The 18,694-nt window shown below is 36.1% G+C and overlaps 1 protein-coding gene across 2 annotated transcripts; it reads left to right on the plus strand.

Moving 5' to 3' along the window:
- The first annotated feature begins 6,427 nt into the window (after window positions 1-6,427).
- LOC145783539 (Golgi-associated plant pathogenesis-related protein 1-like) lies at window positions 6,428-17,942 on the plus strand. 2 transcript variants are annotated; one of them, XM_082595439.1, is made up of 4 exons: window positions 6,428-6,511; window positions 15,981-16,104; window positions 16,916-17,061; window positions 17,465-17,942. In XM_082595439.1, the coding sequence occupies exons 2-4, from the start codon at window positions 16,013-16,015 to the stop codon at window positions 17,725-17,727; spliced, it is 501 nt and encodes a 166-aa protein (XP_082451565.1). In that variant the 5' UTR covers window positions 6,428-6,511; window positions 15,981-16,012; the 3' UTR covers window positions 17,728-17,942. The 2 variants fall into 2 exon arrangements, with proteins under 2 accessions (XP_082451565.1, XP_082451564.1); XM_082595438.1 differs by lacking the exon at window positions 6,428-6,511 and adding an exon at window positions 14,818-14,991.
- The last annotated feature ends 752 nt before the right edge of the window (window positions 17,943-18,694 follow it).

Raw genomic sequence — 18,694 nt, forward strand, 5'->3', positions numbered from 1 at the left:
CTGTATGTTGTTCAATTCCGAGGAAAGACTTTAAAATGTGTGTGGAGCAATTCTTGCATGAGACAGTTTTATCAGTAGATTTTATTGCATTACAGTGTAGCTTTTTGCGTTTTCAAGTGAAAATACTTAACTCTTTTGCCACGTCGTTTTTCTCAGTTTGTTTGAAAAACTCAATCGGCTTTACCGGACATCCTTGCTAAACTTGATATGCAATTTCGTAAAATCTGAAAAGTTCCACAATTTTAAATTTTTGTTTTTAAGGAAACGACACGCATGTAAAAAGGATGAATAACTTTATAAAGATGTTTTTACTAAGCAAAGCTTTACGTCACTCGTTTACAAGCATTTTAAATGATGCCGTGCGAGAATGAGTTAATGTTTTTCCTCCCAAAAAATTCTAATGAATGTGAACATCGAAAAAACATTTTTAAATTTTTGCACAAACATTTTTTCATGAATTCCCTCACTCCACTTAATTAGTTTTATTGCGTAGTTATAGGTTATACATTCATGAAAAATTTTCAATTGCAGCTTGCTCTTTTTAGCACAGCACCAAAGGATATTGGCAATGTGACAAAATGATTTTATTTTATGTATTTTCGAAATAATTTTCACTTTTTATAAAGCATTCTGCGTGACGACAAAATCCAATATGCGTTTTGTTTTAAGTTAATCTTTCACAATGCAGCATTCAGTCGGCTATGATGTCACAATGGTGCTCTATATAAGGTCATAAACCTCTTTTAAACAAGGGACTTGGGGCAATTATAATAATATACGTCATGAGACTTGGAGATACAACAAAATATATCAATCACATCTGGCATACATTCAATACTACATTCTATATTTCTTAAAGTTCACTACTGGTTGTTTAATTGCGAAATTGAGTTAAAATTTAACCATGGGTCAAAGTGATACTTACAGAATTAAAATCAATAAAAAATATCAGTAACCTCTCCGGTACATGTAGCTCCACATAAAGTGAAAATTACATGACTTATTTTATTATTTAAAAAAAAAATGTCTAAAAAGACATTTTTAACTACGGACAGAAGCCAATGTTTCGATGTTTGCTAGTACACCTTTTCATTTTCTTACAACTGGAAAGGTTGGCAGAATTCAGTCTTTTTCAGTCATGGATCAAAAAAAAAACTTTTTTACTAGGATGGGGAAATCTGTTTCAACCTGATTACAAAGTTAATTCATCCTTCGTAAGCAATTTCGTCCCAGACAGCAAATCAACCGATTTTTGCATTGATTCAATCAATGCAAAAACGGTTGATTTGCTGTCTGGGATAGAACTGGCGCTACAAAAAACATTCTATGTATGTTTTCGGCATCATAGTTTCAATGAAATGATAATGACAATTAGATTCATCTTTAACCATCTTGCTTGTTTAACAAATGATAAGATCAGTTAGGTTCGAAAACTTGTGTAATTTATTGATAAAGCTCTTCAGTCTGAAAAAGCACTAGTAAATGAAAACATAAAAATGAATCAGCCGATGAAATCAATTATGGAAATGTGCACTGTGAAAATCATCTAAAAAAGAACTTTTCATCCGTTAACGTTTTCAAAGTCTCGTTCAATCATACCGCTGTAATGTACCCTCCAGCGCCCTCGCGTGGGGTACGAAAATGCAGCAGAACCTCGCCACCAGGACCAGACTGCTTGATGAATGCTTGAAATTGATAAAAAAAGAAAATTTGAAACATTACAAATTTGTAATATTAAAACCTCTAGCACCAGTTTTGATTTTCTTGAGAAAACAAACACTGTGAGTTTAAAACAATTTTAAAAGTAACTTATGGCCACCTGGAGATGCGGCCTGATTTGTCACATTTTGCAGATTTTGATTACAGCTACCGGTGTTTGACTGACATTTTCTGAGATTGTTTTACTTTTAGCTGTCTCCTAGTGATATAAAAGCTTTTTGTTGCCTTGGGGAAGCAGTAGCAAATGAGAAAAAAGTAAGTTGAAAAACGCTGAATCAGACTGTTATTGAAAAATTAACAGTCTGACTAAAATCTTCGAAATCAAAATTTCTTTGTTTTTCAACATGTGATGATGTTAAAACCTATTGTGTCATCTGTGGAAAACAGTAAACAAAGCGTAAAAATATAATTTTTAGAAAAATTCATTTAAACATTTGCCCAAAGTTAGCAAAATCTTGAAATTTCTGCAAAATGTGACAAATCAGGCCGTATCTTTAGGTAGCCATGATGTAACTTATGTGGTTTTTTTAGTTTTACTGATTCTTTTGGATTCTTGGTTGAAATTGTTTCTTTCTCCGGCTCATGTGGACACCTTCATTTTTGATGATTTTGACGTCATCATAATACTGTTCGAAACTTTCACAAGCCCGCAGAAAGTGGGTGGCAGAGAGTGCCTGTAGGAGGGCGGTTCTTTGAACAAAGTTCTAAAATTATCTAAAACTCCCTAGGACCACCTCCCACTGAGTGCAGTTCCAACTAAAGTTATCTAAAGGATGGAAGGATTCTGTTTAGCTGCAGCTTTGCAATGTTTTGATAACATTCCAGAGGTGTATTTAACTTTGCTTTGATATTATCTTGAATTTTACACTAACCGATATTATCGAATAAAATGCAATCTATGCGCTGGTAAAGAAACAGCCTTTAGGCATTTTATGTAGGTTGCATCGTAATTAATAGAATCCGTTAAAATACACCATGTTCTTCAAGATCCTATCTTTGACGCAGATAACCTCGTATTGTGTATCCTGTGCCACGCAAAGTTACCATACAGCAAAACTAGTCATTTTACATTAATTGAACGTCTGCAGACGCACTTTAGTGTCTGGATTGTTTGTAAAGCGAAAACTTTGCAAGATCACAGCCTCCAGCAACGTTGAACCGACGTAATTACGCATTGGTGTGATATAGTTAACTAACGTACTAAACCACTATCTTGTACAGGGGTTGAAGGCCCATTCATTATCAATTGGGGGGCATGAACTTCGATTTTAAATGCAATGATGGCAATCGTGAAGAAAAATAGCACATTCAAATTAGGTTACAATGTCACTTTTTTAGAAAAGTTTTTTGTGAAAACACAAATCTAACGTGTATTTTACGTCAAGTGAAATGAGTTGACACAGTGTCGTTTAGTAAGATTGTACAGTTCGGCATTGTTCTACTTCTGATCTTTGCCGCGCAGGTCACTAAACTAACCAACCGCCAATAGCAACACCTTACCTTGCAAAGCTGAAGGGCCTAGGATAGAACAAGACGTCATATAAGTGTTTGTATATCGCAAATCACCTTGTCCTTCCGCAAAGACACTTCCTCATGTTCATGTGCAATATATTTAGAAGTGAACTTTCTACCTGAGATTTGTAAAGTACAAAGTACAAAGCTAATATGGAAGTACTGAAACTACTGAAGATTAATTTCGATACTTTTTTACAGGTTGTTGCCAAATCTTTATAGGTCCAGTAGTTTGTACTTAAAGGGGTTTGTGTCTACAAATGGGTTGTTCTACCCAATTGCATCGTGACTTTAGCGATGCGGTCAATGAAATGTCTATTTCAATTGTTTGTGATTCCGCATTGCACTAGTTACTAATTTTACCATTTCTGAAGATTATACTTTCCAGACGTAACATCTGGTGTTTCACTGCTGCCAGTTAGTTATCTTCGGTCATACCAAAGTCCTTTGTTTAATTGAAAGCAAAAGAAAGAAAGTTTTGTTGCTTTAACCGCCGCGTTGTAGCGTGGGATTATTGCACAACTTTGCAATATATAAGGCTTGGTCTATCACGCTGCACCACAGTTGCATCACAATGCACACTAGGGAAGCTAATGCATTGTGATGCATGTTCAAAAGCAGTTTTGTTTTCAACAGCATTAATGACAAGTTGTCAGTTGTAAAGAATGTTGCTGCGCACCAGCTGCGTGCAATGTTCGGATTCAAACAGTTTAGCACAGGCATGTGCAGAAGCGTTGAAAGGGGTACGTTCAAGGGGGTACTTTTGGACCAGGTCCAGGATAATTTCAGAAGTTACCCTTCCAAGGGGCCAGGAGCTTGAAGGTACCATCTTTTGAATATTGTAAGTTTTTCTTTGAAGTGTTTTGATTTAGGGCCTGCCTGAGAATTTCATTGGTACTGGGCCCAAATTATCGTTTTGACGGCCCAGGGCATGTGCAACCTTTTTTTCTGGTGAGCCAAATATAAAATATTAAACATGGATGCGTGTTACATCAATTTTTCAGTAACAATGCAGAATCACAATCATGTAAAACTGGTTTGATTTCTGTGGTCAAGACACGGAAAAACACATTCGATGAGATCAACGTTATTCATGCTGAGATGAGCCACCTTAAAAGCTTTTTTACAAATAAGTTGCGCTTTTGACTTGAGGTATGGATGAGGTCAACTTTGCTGTTTTGAAGGGTTTTGTTTATACAATTCAAACGTACGAAGCAAAAATAGCTGAGCATTTTGAAATGTTACGTGACGACACAAAATTCATTGTTTTATTTTTTGAAAGAAAATAAGCTTAGTTACATTTCGTTGCGAGCTTGAAAGCGAAATACACAACAAAAATTTTCCAGCTACTCAAAGTATTTCAAAAAATTAAAAAAATTAAAATAGCCTAATTCACTTTTTTGACGCAACTTTTTTGTCTTATTTCGCTTCAGTTTGAAGTTACATAAAAACAAATTGTTTCGAATTTGTCTGAAAAAAATTGTGGAATTTTTTGTTTGTTTAAAAAATAAGACGGCCAGGAAATAACGTGTTTGTTCTCCATATTTATTTATTGGGTTTATAAAATTTGGTATTTTTTGTTTTAAATGGCTTCCTCAGCCCCTTCCACAGAAATTACATCCCTAGCAGTACTGCGATAATCAATATATAATCGATAAACGATCAAAAATTCAAAACAAATACCAACAAAACGAGCTATAGTTGTAAGTGGAGGCTGGGACTCGTGGGTTGAATATTGCTCCAAATGCCAGCCTTGCACTTTGCTCGAGTTTTATATGGCCAAGCTTGGTATGGCTGGCAAAAATAGTTTTTCGGTTCCTGTCAAAAGTTGCGTTTCGTCTTCTATTCGAACACAAGCAGCCGAGAACTACAGCTCTCCGTCATGCAAAAAATTCGTTTCATAAAATTATGAGTCAAACTTGCACGTGCCATGACAAATTAATTCGTGACTAAGCGAAAATTGAGAAGAATTGGTTGCAGAATAAAAGACCAAACGTTGTGATGTCATAACTGCAGGTAGTTGCAGGTTGGTTTAGATGTTTTTACAACTTGCTTGCATTGACTTTAAAACCGTTCTGAAGCTTAGTTGTTGTGTCCGCCTCTGGCTCGGTAGACATGGGTTCGATTCCCTGCCAGGTCATACCAGAAACTTTTTAAAAGTTGTACAACTAGATTTTGCTTCTGTTTGGCACTCAGCGAAAGGAATAGGAAAATATTTTGTAGTTGTCCGCGCCTCTATGCGGCTGTACTGACACTGTCTGTTTTGTAAAGCGTGAGAAGCAACGCATATCTGCGATAGATACAGCTCCAGACAACGAATCAACTTTTTTACGTTAATTTAACGTCTGCAGACGTTGAATCAATGTAAAAAATGATTGATTTGCTGTCTGGGGCACTATATAAAAATCTAAAGCTTAGCTGTCAATTTTACAAGACTTAGCAAGCGTTAAAGCCATAACACGTATATCGTATTCATTGGAACAGTCGTGATATTACTGATACTACTGCCATAAACATTATGATGCCACTGTATTTACATAAAAATACCACGCACGCTAATGTGCAACGTTGGAGCTAAGTTCTAAGAAGTTGGGGTCTACCAGTTATCGGTAGTTGTTTAATTGATTTAGTGATACCCCTTGCAGATACCTTCAGGGGGTTGAGAGGATAATTTGGGTTCGGTACCAATGAGATCCTTGGGTCCCGAATCAGTACACTTCTAACAATACGCAGGGACTTCTTCAAGCTCCTGGGCTTCTTGGGAAAGTTACGAGTTTCTAATTTCATCCCAGATCCAGGACCAAAAATACCCCCTAGACACCTTGCCAACGATACTGGATACTTTTTAAAGCGATGATTTTGCTTGTCAGTGTGGTGAAATGGAAACGATAGCCTACAGCCCTACATAATCAAAAATAGCCCGCTGTACGGACCACCCCATGGTATAGAAGGCCTAGTATCTACTGACGATGTGGGCAGTGGCTAACCAACGGGTGTCCTGAAATGCAGCGACAACACGAGAGAAGAAGAAGCTATGATCGCTGCCTTTGTGAAGCGAGTTGACACTTGGCTCACATCAGAGACTTCTAGAATTTGTGGAGTTAAATTCTATGGACGTCACTGAAGTGGGCACTCGGTATTTTGCGTCGCAATGCTTTTAATTATGATGTAACTAACCTGGAACTTTTGGTGTTGCAGCATATTGATAAATTATTTTGTATTACACTTGTTTGCATTGAACAAAACTTTGGATATTGATTGTTTGGAGGAAATAACATTGGTGAGTAACTAAGTCATTCTGTAATTTATTTGTATTTAGCCTTTAGATGCCACTTCTCCAATCGCATAATATCATATTGTTCATGAGCATAGGGTTGCCGAACTTGCCGTAGAGCCTAAAGCTACTATAGACGTTTGTTTGTTTGTTTGTTGTTTGTTTTTCATATGTTTACCCTGCATTGCGGGAAAGCGGACTTGAGCGCTATGCATCGGTGTACGCCTTCCGACGTACACCTGACCCACGCTGCAGCCGACTGCAATGTCTGTTTCCGGTTGTCTACTCTACTTATTACTGAAATTTGGTACTACCCATTACTCGAAATCGATCACTGGGTAGAGGCAATTATCGTAAAGTTTCTTGCCCAGAGAAACAACAGCAAGTGCGGGTGGCTGGAGTCGAACATGCAGGCTCTCGACTGCGAGCCCAACGCGCTAACCACTCAGCAATTGCTGCCGACGTTCTGCGAAAAGACAGGATAGGGTTACGTCAGTTCCTGTCTACAGTTTCCGATGCTATTTTACTACTAGTAGTAGTAGAGTCGTATAATATTCACATCTCATGTATAATTTCTTTGGAGATTTTAGCCAGACCTTGAAATTTTGAAGTTTCCAGGTTCTATAAGGCAGCGTTGCTAAAACGGAGCATTGCAACACCTCACAATAAGCGAGGTTTTTGCTGTTGTTTCTCATTTGTAGCTCTCATATACAGTGAATATTCTTTTTAAAGTAGAGATTCCACGACTAACCAGGGTAGGTTAACTAGAGTCCTTATCTAGAGTAAAAAATGTTCAAGATTGTTTCAGAAGTTATTTTAACATTAACTTTCCATTGAGAATCTTGAAAGTGGTTAATAATATCAAGCTTGTTAGAAGAAGATTATCAGGTAACTTTGTTCATTAAATGGATTATTATCAATTGTATTAAATTGCTTGTATGTATCATGAAGTGTTCATAGGTACTAACTTATTCTCTTTAGCATAAACTGTATGAAAGCTTATACTTTATGACACCAAACCACTTTCTACGGATGGATGGCTAAAATCCGGAAGGCTAAAAAGTTTGTGATAATCTTCTTGTGTTCCATACTAGCCTAATAAAAAACAAACTAAACCTGTGAAGGATAATGAGCAACCCTACTTACTCACCAAAAACTCAAAGCATGGTTCCAATAAACGTAACGTCAAGCACAGTTAAAAAACAAAACTAAAAACTCAGCTTCTGGTTTATTTTGGACTGTTTTTTGACTTGGTGTTCCGTGAGTAAAAAGATTTAAGAACCTATACAACTGTGAAAATGTATTTTTACGTTATCCATTCAAAGGTTAAAGTTTATCTGCTCTAAAATTTGAAAGGGTTGATGTTGCGCATGCATGTTTTCCGCTTTTTCCGGATGTAGAATTATATGCAAAACTATCTTAGTTTTTCATGAAATTAATTGTCACTTAAACTGCCACATTATCAGAAAGTAAGACTCCAACATTTGCAATTATTTGATGTTTTTGGTAGGTCAGATTTTTTGATAGGTCTTAGTTTTGCATTTTTCATTACTTTGCAAATACTAACTTAACCTCAGCTAGTAATGTACACGACTTTTACTTGCTACACTTAGAAACAATTCACATTTGAAATATGCAGGATATGTGCATGATATAAAGTTGAAAGAGGTTCCTACACTGACATGGAGGTAATGAGACCATCAAATGGCCTAGTCTGTTGCCAGCTGAGATATTGTATATCAATGGCGCACGGTGACCAATTTTTGGGTGTTCAAATTTTTAGACAGTTTCAAGCACACGCATATCATATCAGTTTATGTTATATAAGCTGAACAGCTATTAAAACACTAAACCCCCGACAAAATGGTCACCGTACACCACTGCTGTATACTTATATGTTACACAGACAGTGATAGTATAATCAGACAGTCAGGATAATTTTTTTTTACATCAAATCATAGTCTTCAGTGAAGATAGCGATCAAGTTTTTTCCGAGAAGCACAAATAAGTATACATTGATCATCAATCTTGTGAAAAGTTGTACTGAAATGAACTTGATCGATTGGCAATTGTAGACTATGTTATTAATTAATGACCCAGCGGCTGCACTGGTATCTACATAACCGCCCTGCAACATAAAGTTTTTCTTGTTTGAGGGTCTATGTGTCTCCAAACGTCAGTTTATTTTTCTGTTATGAGATGTCGCAGCTTCTATTTTTTTTAAAAAGACCTGATTGGTTGGTTTTGAATCTTTATCCTCGGACTAACAAAGCATTGATTGGTTATTCCTGGTAGTTTCGCATACTTGTTAGAGGCTCTTGACGCAGTGCCGGTTATCGAGATTGGCAGAGTGAAGTTTTCCAATTGTTGAAGTGTTGTTGCTGGGGAATTATTCCATTCATTAGGTGCCGCTGAATGGAGAGCAATCCTGAAATGCGTTGCTCAAGCGCACACCCCGAGAGTCGAACTTGCGCCACGTGATCTTGAGCCGGGCGCGTAACCACTGAGCTAACTTTTATTAAAAAGACGTACAATATCTTTCTCTGTAATGTAGGTAGTAATCATGTATTGACACTGATTCAAATACACAACTCTTGCCACAATGTATTCTCCAAATATTTGATGCTCATCAGCAAATACCCAGCAGACCAACAAGATTGAGCAACACCACACATGTCACATCCTTGTGTAAGCCACATAGTAGCTGGCTGCTGTGTTAGTCACCACAAGACAACATCTTACAATATCTAATTATGGCCGTGACGTATTTCATCACAAGTTTTTCAACATTGTTTTAAATTAAACACAAAATTGGATGTCACTTGAAATAAATATTGTTTATTGATATATTTAGACGTTCTAATTAAATGATTCATAATAGCTTGCTTACAAAAGTTTTAATAAAAAAATATGTCACAGTCTGATTACCAAAAAGGGTTTTAAATTAAGACAAAAAAAAAATCGTTGGGTCAGCTAAAGTTCGGTTTTGTATTTGTAATCATAGAGAAAGTGTCTGAAATAAAGCGACAAACTGCAAGCTTTAAAACGAGGTCGCGACGGATCGCGATAAAGAAATGAAGACAAACTCAGTTGTCCAACACAGCTTTCTGTGAGGACTTGCGGGTAGCCTAACGCATTTAAAAACTGCAGTGTTAGATAGTTTGAAGGCAGGAGTTACATTAATTATGACAAAATGAAACGGAAAGTAAAAGATAGGAATACGTGGAAGAGCAACAGACTTTTCAGGAGAAAACTATCTAACTAACTAGAAGACGCTTTCAGGAGTTGTGTAAAGTCTTCAAATATTTGTCAAAAATATTATTGCTCCGTGGGGAACTGCGTGAGGAAATGAGGTTTAATTTTTTACTTGCTGACGCTATGGCTTCCGAACCTGCACTGAACCATACGAAAGCCATAAAATCTATTTCCATTCAGTAACAAAAAGTAATTACTCTTGTCGAGCAATGTTTACTCTCTGGCACCACCACAAGTTGACGACACAAGCACGACTTGGTAACAAATTTATCGCTTGAAAGCGCAAATGATGTAAAAATAGGCCAAATGTGATAACAGAAAAAATTTTCTCAATTCCTTCTTATAAATCTGAGGTCAAAACCGTTTATTGAGTTTTCGCATGGTATGACAGTGTCTGTGCATCCACGTAAAAAGTTGCGTATTACGTACCAAATGCGTGCCAAGAAACATTTGCGTGCGAGCGTAACCTTTCAGCGTTACTAACGTATTACGTGTCAGCGTAATTTTTTTATACGTCAAAGCAGCAACTATTTAAATAGCGAAAGGTGACACCATGAGAAAAACGGTAGAACATAAGAAGCTCATAAAAAACACTAAACCAGCAGTGTTGCCAACTTAAAATAGATGAGTTAAGGCTCAAAATAACTAAAAATCTAATGAGAATATTGCTTGTCAACAATGAAAGTAATAAACTTGAAACATTACAAGATGATTATTTATAAACACTCTACATAGTAAATGCTGATGACAATAAATTCTGCGCTTGGTCTCTAGCCTGAAGCAATTTTGAAGTGATGTATAAACAGAGGTAATATGTCACGAGGAGAAATTGCTTCATCGTTAGACGACATTAATCGGGTGGCAAAGGTCTACCTAAGCCTCCTTTTTTAAACCTCCTTTAACCCCTAATCTACGACATACCTGGGTGACCCCATTTTGTCGGTGACCCATTTCGTTGTTAGCCTACTCCATCTCGTCGGTGACCCACTTGAATTAAATCTTAATTCGATAAGAATGCAGCAACGTTTGATTCATAATTTTTGATCCTCAAAGTTTACAGCAGTCTTCCTTCCGATAACGAACCCTAACGGCGCCACTAGCTGTTAGCGTAAATAAACAATCAACTCTCAAAAAGATGTCGATGTAAAAGCACAACGTAAGATAAATATGTACGGTGACGTAAGTGATTTCCAAACTCGTTTAAACAACTCTTCTATTAATTTTAGAACACACCTAAAATAACAATTATAATTGCTTGATTATTGTCGGAATTTCTCTCTTTTCATCATAAATGATGAATTGATGATAGCTTGTACGATAATTTTATAGGTAGCTCACATCGGAAATACTGTATGTACATTTTAATGACAGCAGAAACTAAAAACAGTTAAAAGCTGCCTATTGTTTCTTGGCAAAACAATCATCAGGCTAAATTCATTTAAATAGAAATCGTGCATGTAAATTTATGGACATTTTATGAATGAAACGCCAAAGCTCAGTTTGCAATATACTTTCAACTAACTTAACCACCTGGTTAAGGGTTATTTTGTCTTAAAAAAATTGGTGTAATCGACTTTTATGAAGCTCTAGTTAGTGAGCTACCACTTGAAAAAAAACTAAAGAAATGCATTGTAAGCATGTTTATTGCCTCACATCGGCGATGAAATCAGTCACATGCATCACCAACAATAAGCAAGACTGGTAAATGGAAACAACCCACAAAGGGGAACCGCAGTCGTAGGCTATAGATGTTGGCTATTGATAAAATTGCTGTCATAGGTCACGTTATATTGTGTGTCGCTTGCCAAGATCACGTTTTCGTTGGATCAACATAGAATTACTGTATATACATAAAAAATCTTATTTCAAATATAAGTTTTAAAGTTTTTTAAAAAATCGTAGTAAACTAGCATTTGCGCAACCACTGTTCCTCTTTCTTGTAAATTTCGTGATTATTGCATCGTGTTATCTGTTCCCAAGTGGAAAAATTTTATAAACAATTTCATTTCTATCTGACATGGAGTCATAGGTTCAATGTAACTGACACCCCTTTCTAGTTGCACCCAGACAGAAATGTGAAGTTTGATTATTGGTCCAAGTGTGACCATTATTGAGGCTATGGGTTTTAATTGGTTGCTTGTGGATTTATAAACCGGCTTTTTTAGAAAAGTTTCTAACAAGCTCAAACCATCCAGTTAAAAAGTACATTTATTACAAAACTCAATCGTTGGTGTAATCATAGGTGATATTACATTGACATCAGTCCATGTAGTCCATTAAGAATAATTTTAGGTCAATAAAAAAATGATAAGGTAATTATTTCGAACACGCGCAATCCCTGATGGGAATTATCTCTCACAGACGCAATTCCCGTTTTTATTAGATCTTCCAAATATAGCACAATGAAGCGCATGACGAGCTATTTTGCAATATTTAAAAAATGAATTCCATTTTAAAAAGATTTAACCTTTAACCTTTAGTTAACCTTTATAATCTGCGGTTTTCAGCATGCGGTCACTTAATTCTTTGGTTTGACTCGAGAGCATTCCAAGGCTTGCATTAGAAAAACTCTGAAGGGCATATACCTTGGATTGTTTCTGTATTTTTACAACGTCATCGTGAAGTTATCATAACTTTGTATGATGATGCAACTGAGGGAAATAAACAATGTCTAAAAAAAATATATATAAATCAGTACATCTTTCCAGGAATGAAATTGCATTCGTTTTTTTACAAGCAGAACCCGATACCATAATCTGCATATATTAAGATGTGAACAAGCATTTTCATTTAGAGTCGTTAAGGATCATCTAAGCGATGGATAAACTACCACTGCCGTCATTTATGTAGGCTAGTTGGTCTTGAGAGGCCATTTTGATAGAAACTTTACATCTGTGACAGAATTGGCAAATTTGTTTCTAAATGCAGGCAACTTCAATACCTTAAATATAGTCAATAGTTGCTTTACTGATTCGCTAGAAAATTAATTCTCATTACTAGCATAAACAATAATCTTTTAAATTTCACGCAACTTATCACGCAATACCACGCACAGTTCCCGCTACATATTGAGGTAAAGCAAAATAACGCTTTCACAAACACAAGCTTTAGCTTACGTTTAGAAGAGGCAAGTGCAGGTCTTACTTTGTATAACATGAATCACCGAATCAACAACTTAATCACCAGAAATGCTTTTTTTACTATAAATACAGGTATTTTATACAAAGCTTCTCCCCACCATGCACTCAGTCAGTAGCATGTTGCAGTGCAGATACATACAGACCGAACCTGTGGTGGTGGGGTATTGGTCTTATATTTCATCTAACTATAGTTATTGCAATTTGTTTGTAACTTTTGAGTCATGAAATGTAGTTGACCGAATTGTATTTTAGACTGGAAACATTTGAGAAAAGTTTTGATTTGATAGTTTGTGTTGACGAAGAAATGTCAATGAATGTAGCAATTAAAACTCGACTAAAACAGAAAGACCGACAACTGAACCGACTCGCACTAGAATAGTCATACTTTTCCAAATAAAAATGGCGTTATATAGGTAAACACTAGAAAAGATCGCAGGATCGAGATCAAAGAGTCAAATCTGAGATTGGTATAAAGGAGAAAACAAGGTTACAAGCATTAGTTCTTAGAATGTTTGCAGTATATTGATCGGCTGGGTTTTGTCGTACGATATTACCCAAGTGGAAATTGATTATGTCATCACTTTACCGTGAATCAAACTTTTACTATCAATGAAAATATTTTAGATTGGAAACATTGATTTTGAGGGATCAATCTTCTGTATTCTTCATAGATTCGGTAATTTATCGAGATGTCAAAGTGATTTCCCAACGCAGCAACTTTTAAAATGGTGGTCGAGGCTTTTCTCATTTCTGTTCGCTTTATTGTCGCTCAACTTAAAAAAATGTCTCCAGCTTAAATTCTATATAAATTCCCAAGCGTTTCCAGTTTGAAATTCATTTTGGATGCGTTTACTAAGAGAGCGTTATCTACGAATTAAGAAAATCTATGGCAAAGTTTAATTTTAATAAACTTTCAAAAGTCACACCTTCAAGTTTCCCCGTAATTATGGTAACTTGCTTGTGTATAGCCTTCATGCAGCAGATAGAAAGCAAGCGGTAGTAGTGAAGTGATCAAAATGAAACAGGGAAAATTAATTTTTTTAAGTTGCCAAAAAGCAGTTGAGCATTACTTTGAAGTAAAACACTTCAAAGTTATCCATCAGAATTGACCTCCATAAGTATTTGAATTTTGACTGCTGGTGATCTTACAAACATTCCACTAGATAAGTATTGATCTTGGCATTTCTTTGTTTACTGTAGACCAGAGCTGCCAGGTAATCCTGGAGGAATTCGGACAGTAGCCTATTGGAGAATTAAGCCTATTAAGGACACTTTACGGTGTATTTCCAGTTTAAGTTGGAATCATATTTTGTCCTTATCAGCATTCGCCAGTTCCCAGCCAGCAAATCCATCTTTTTACATTGATTTAACGCATGCAGAGGTTGAACCATAAAGGATTGATTTGTTGACGGTTTGAATTAAACCAACATGGGATGCGCATGCGCAGATACTGCACAAGTGAAGTTATCAACGACGTCATCATTCGTCTATAGTGACACTTCGCTTATAGTGACACTTTTTCCGCGGTCCCTTCAGGTGTCACTATAGGCGAATTCTACTGTATATCATTCTTTATTATTGTTGCAGTTTATACTGATGAAGCCACACTTGTGTGGCGAAAGCTCTGTATTTAAATAAATCGATTCTTCTGATTTGGTGTGATATTGTTTACTTTATTTAAGTAGCCTATTAGTTTGAAATTCGGACATTTTAGAACAAATAATGAAAATGTCTTATTTAAGGCCCAGCACTTCACTGATATCACAGAAAATTAAACGTTTGCACAAAAATGTCCGAATGACTGGCTAGTCGTCGTACACAGTATATACAGTAAAATTAGGCCAATTTATCGTTTTTTGTCGAAAGTTTAGGCAACCCTGGTTTAGAGAACCGGGTGTTGGCTACCAAAGAATATTAAAGTTTAACCTGAGATTTGTTGCAGCATTTGCACACATGAAGTGTTCTTCAATTATTTTATCGTTTAAATAATTTAACCAAATAGAGAAATGTATTACTTACAATTTCCCTTTTTTCACGCTGTATTCGTTTATATGATGTCAACATATATGGTCGAAGGTTTTCCTTTGAAAAGTAAGGATTGAATGCTTTGTTAGTTGTTACTATAACTTTTTGACAACATGTAGTGACAATTTACCAAATTTTGTGTTAAGGAAAAACTTTCTAGCCTAGTTTTGTGAAGCACTCGCTTTCAACACAAACTATATATTGCTTATTTCTTCTGTTCTGGCTTCTTCTAAAACAATAAATTACGATTTATTTAACAATTGCAATACAATTTTACGATTACAAGCCATACGATTTATTTTGAAACACAACTTGTTTTTGTTGTTTTCAAAGGTTTTACACAACATCATCAAAAAACAAATGCTTAACCTATTTCTGAGAACGCCTTAATAGTGTTAGTCTAGCCAAACTCAAAACTTAACTGAATCATTTCAAAATCGTCTAGCTGGTGCTTGATTACTTTTTTCAGCAAAGCTACTTTCACAATTGTTTGTATTCTATTTCGTTCGTGTTTTCAATGATATGAAAGCGCCATATTGTTTCCAAAACATTTGGTATCTTCTAAAATTAGTTGCTGAGACCACAACTGTGTCAAACATAAAACTTATTAACACTTGAGATATTTTTCCTTGGCGTAAAACCTCAAGTGATGAACAGTTATAAAGAATATATGAGAGAAACCCATTTGTGTGCCTAAAAGCTGTTTACAAGATACATGGCAAAATCCGAGTAACAACTGTCAAAAGTTCGATCAACGCCTGAATGTGCATGCAATTGTGGTCTAAACGTAATTTTGAAAAGCAGTTTTTACAACACGCTTTTTCATCCAGGTTTGCTTCTTCGAGTGTTATTTCATTTTGTTTTTTAATTTCAACAGAAAAGAACCGAGGTCTTTCGGCACATTTAGTATAACGAAACGTAGCTGTGTTGTTCGGAAACAAAAAAAAAATCAGAATAGAATGGGATTTTTGAAAATAGTCTAAAAATTGAAATCAAGCAGTTTCATTCAAGACGATGATTATTTCTTTTGGTTTATTGCGAATTTGTATTCTCAGATCATCTCTCAAAAAGAACCGACGAATCAAGAATGTCTAGATCGATTAGAAATGTGAAAGCAACGTTCAGGGAAGAGTGTTTCAATCAACACAATCTTTTGAGGGGCCACCATGGGCATCCTGCGTAAGTTTCACGTTTATGTCGCAACGCTAGTCGCCTGGTAGTTTACTCTTGTGATGAAATAAAGTTTCCTTGTTACATCACAAGTCGGTTATACATCAACAAGCAAACACACTAAAATGGCATCGGTTCTGTTCAATCGATTTGAACGTACACAAATGTGCAGCCATTAATGGAAATTGACACAAGATTTTTTTGATGATTACAAAAATGTATGCAAATTTGTAAGCTGTTGTGTGCCATAGAATTCAACTAATATTAAAGCAAGGATTAACATACTGCTGGTTCACTTTGATATGACATGTTCATTCGAAATGTTTCATGTCTTATGGGCACCGTGTTGAAAATCTCATGATTTGATTTCATCTTAGTCTTCTATTTAACTATGGAAAATGATAGAAGGACTAAAATGTATCTACCAAACCTTAGTATATAGTGAACTAATTAAAGCTTTCGTCATTTCCCGGACTGTTTGGATCACAAAAATTTATTTCAACCACCCCTCTCTATTGTACGAATCATGACAAGCCTGCTTATAATGTTTGGCATCAATTTTTATTCCAGAAAATTTGTTGGTGTTAAATTTTTTTATTTTTTTGATATAAAATTCTAGATTTTAATAATAACACAATGACCTACGATTTGCAAGTTCACCAATCGTATACCCCATGCATTGTTATTTTTAATAGAGCTGTTTCGAAGTAGGCTAAGCTACCGGAACCGATAGATGTGATATTTTGTACCAGTATAAAAAACACTATTTTAATTAAGCTGTTCCAGGGTGTTGTTCTATAAAATCGCTTTTTGTTTGCAGTTTGATACAAAATACCGAACTGGAAAGGTTGGCTCAAGAATGGGCTGACACCCTCGTTAGAATGAGGTTATTGAAACGAAGCAAAAACGAGCGATATGGAGAAAATGGAGCTTACAAACACACATCTCAAGATCGGAGGATTACAGGTGTGTGTTGTTTTAAATAAATCTGTGTAATTTTGTACTAATGATAAAAGCTGTATAATAGATTTTTAATATAACCAACCTTTTGGAAAAGTTTAAACTTCATCATCATCATCATCAGCCGGTCATGCCACTGCTGGCAGATGGCCTCCACATACAAAACTTCATAAAAAAATGATAATCATTGAATTTCAACACATAAGTTTTTCTGACGCCATAGTTTCATAAGACGTTGTTCTTAATAATTAATCAGACAGGACTGGCGTCTTGGGCAAGCTAGAGGGGCCATCATTAAACGACGTAGCTTTCTGAAAAAATCAGTCCTGTCGGATTAAAGAAACGTTGAAATAGACTGTCAGATTATAGCCTCATGTGAAAAGTGGGTTACATGAATTATTGTTTTCAGGAGACGAGATTTGCAACCAATGGTATGCGGAGATTAAAAACTACGACTTTGACAGACCTGGTCGCTCTAAAAATGGAGGAAAAATTACTCACTTTTCCCAAGTTGTGTGGAAAAACACAAAAGAAATTGGAATTGGGGTTGCGGATGACGGCCAAGGCACACTCTTTGCGGTCGCCTTGTATAATCCTCCAGGAAATTATATCAGACAGTTTAAAGACAATGTCAATCGTCCAAGTCCAACTATCCACGTCCAATCATATTAGAACAATGCGTCTCATCCGTGGGTACAAGTCAAACCACACGTCACAAGGGAAGCCCATTCCATTCTTTGCTGACATTGCCAGTTCTGAGCCGCATGTATTTAATTGTTCTTTTCCCAAACAACTGAGAAAATGTTTGGGTGACTTCACATGGTGATATCTATTATCGTACTATACTGTAAATGATTTTGTTGACACTGTTGTTGCACTTCAATAAATTAAAATGTATTTAAATGTATTTCGCGTGAGCTTTTACAGTCAGATGCAAGACCAACATGAAAACAGATGGAATTAGCTTGTAACCCCCGGTGATGTACAGACGAAACGTAGTAGAGTCAGTAACACAGCCGCAGGAGAGCTGTGATCAAAAAGCCCATTTAAGACGTTATTCTGACGTTTGAAAGGGTGTTTTGCAGTTTACAACTCTCCTGATCAGGTTAAATTCTCTTTTCGCAAGCGAGAGATCAAAAATGCGTTCGCTGGCCCAGGGCCCTTAAACCAATCCAGGGTCGTCTTGAAAAACTGTACAATAATGTAGATACCGCAGACAGGGCGTCACTGTTGCGATCTTTAAGGTCAATTATGTAGTTAATGTACTTTTGTACCGGTCGTGTGACGTTTATTGTTATATTATATATTTTGCTCACTGTTATAGATCTCTGCTTTACGCCAAAGAAAATTTTATTTTATGCAACTAGTCTTTAATACAATCCAACCTGGAACTGAAGCCAGGCTTGCAGATACAAATAATGAAACGGACGCTGATGTCTCTCAACCTCTGTTCTGGTTCCTCGATATTATTGATGAAAAGTTGTGCGTACAAGCCCCTTCATTTACGATGCAACCGAACAATTAAACATTATGAGCAAACAAACCCATTCAGGTTCGGGAACTTGTGTAATTTATAAAGTCTCCAACACGGTGGCGAAAGCTTTAGCAATAAACTAAACAAGTTTCAAGCCCTACTGAT

This window comes from Aplidium turbinatum, chromosome 14, assembly GCF_918807975.1.
Source record: "Aplidium turbinatum chromosome 14, kaAplTurb1.1, whole genome shotgun sequence".
NCBI lineage: Eukaryota > Metazoa > Chordata > Ascidiacea > Aplousobranchia > Polyclinidae > Aplidium > Aplidium turbinatum.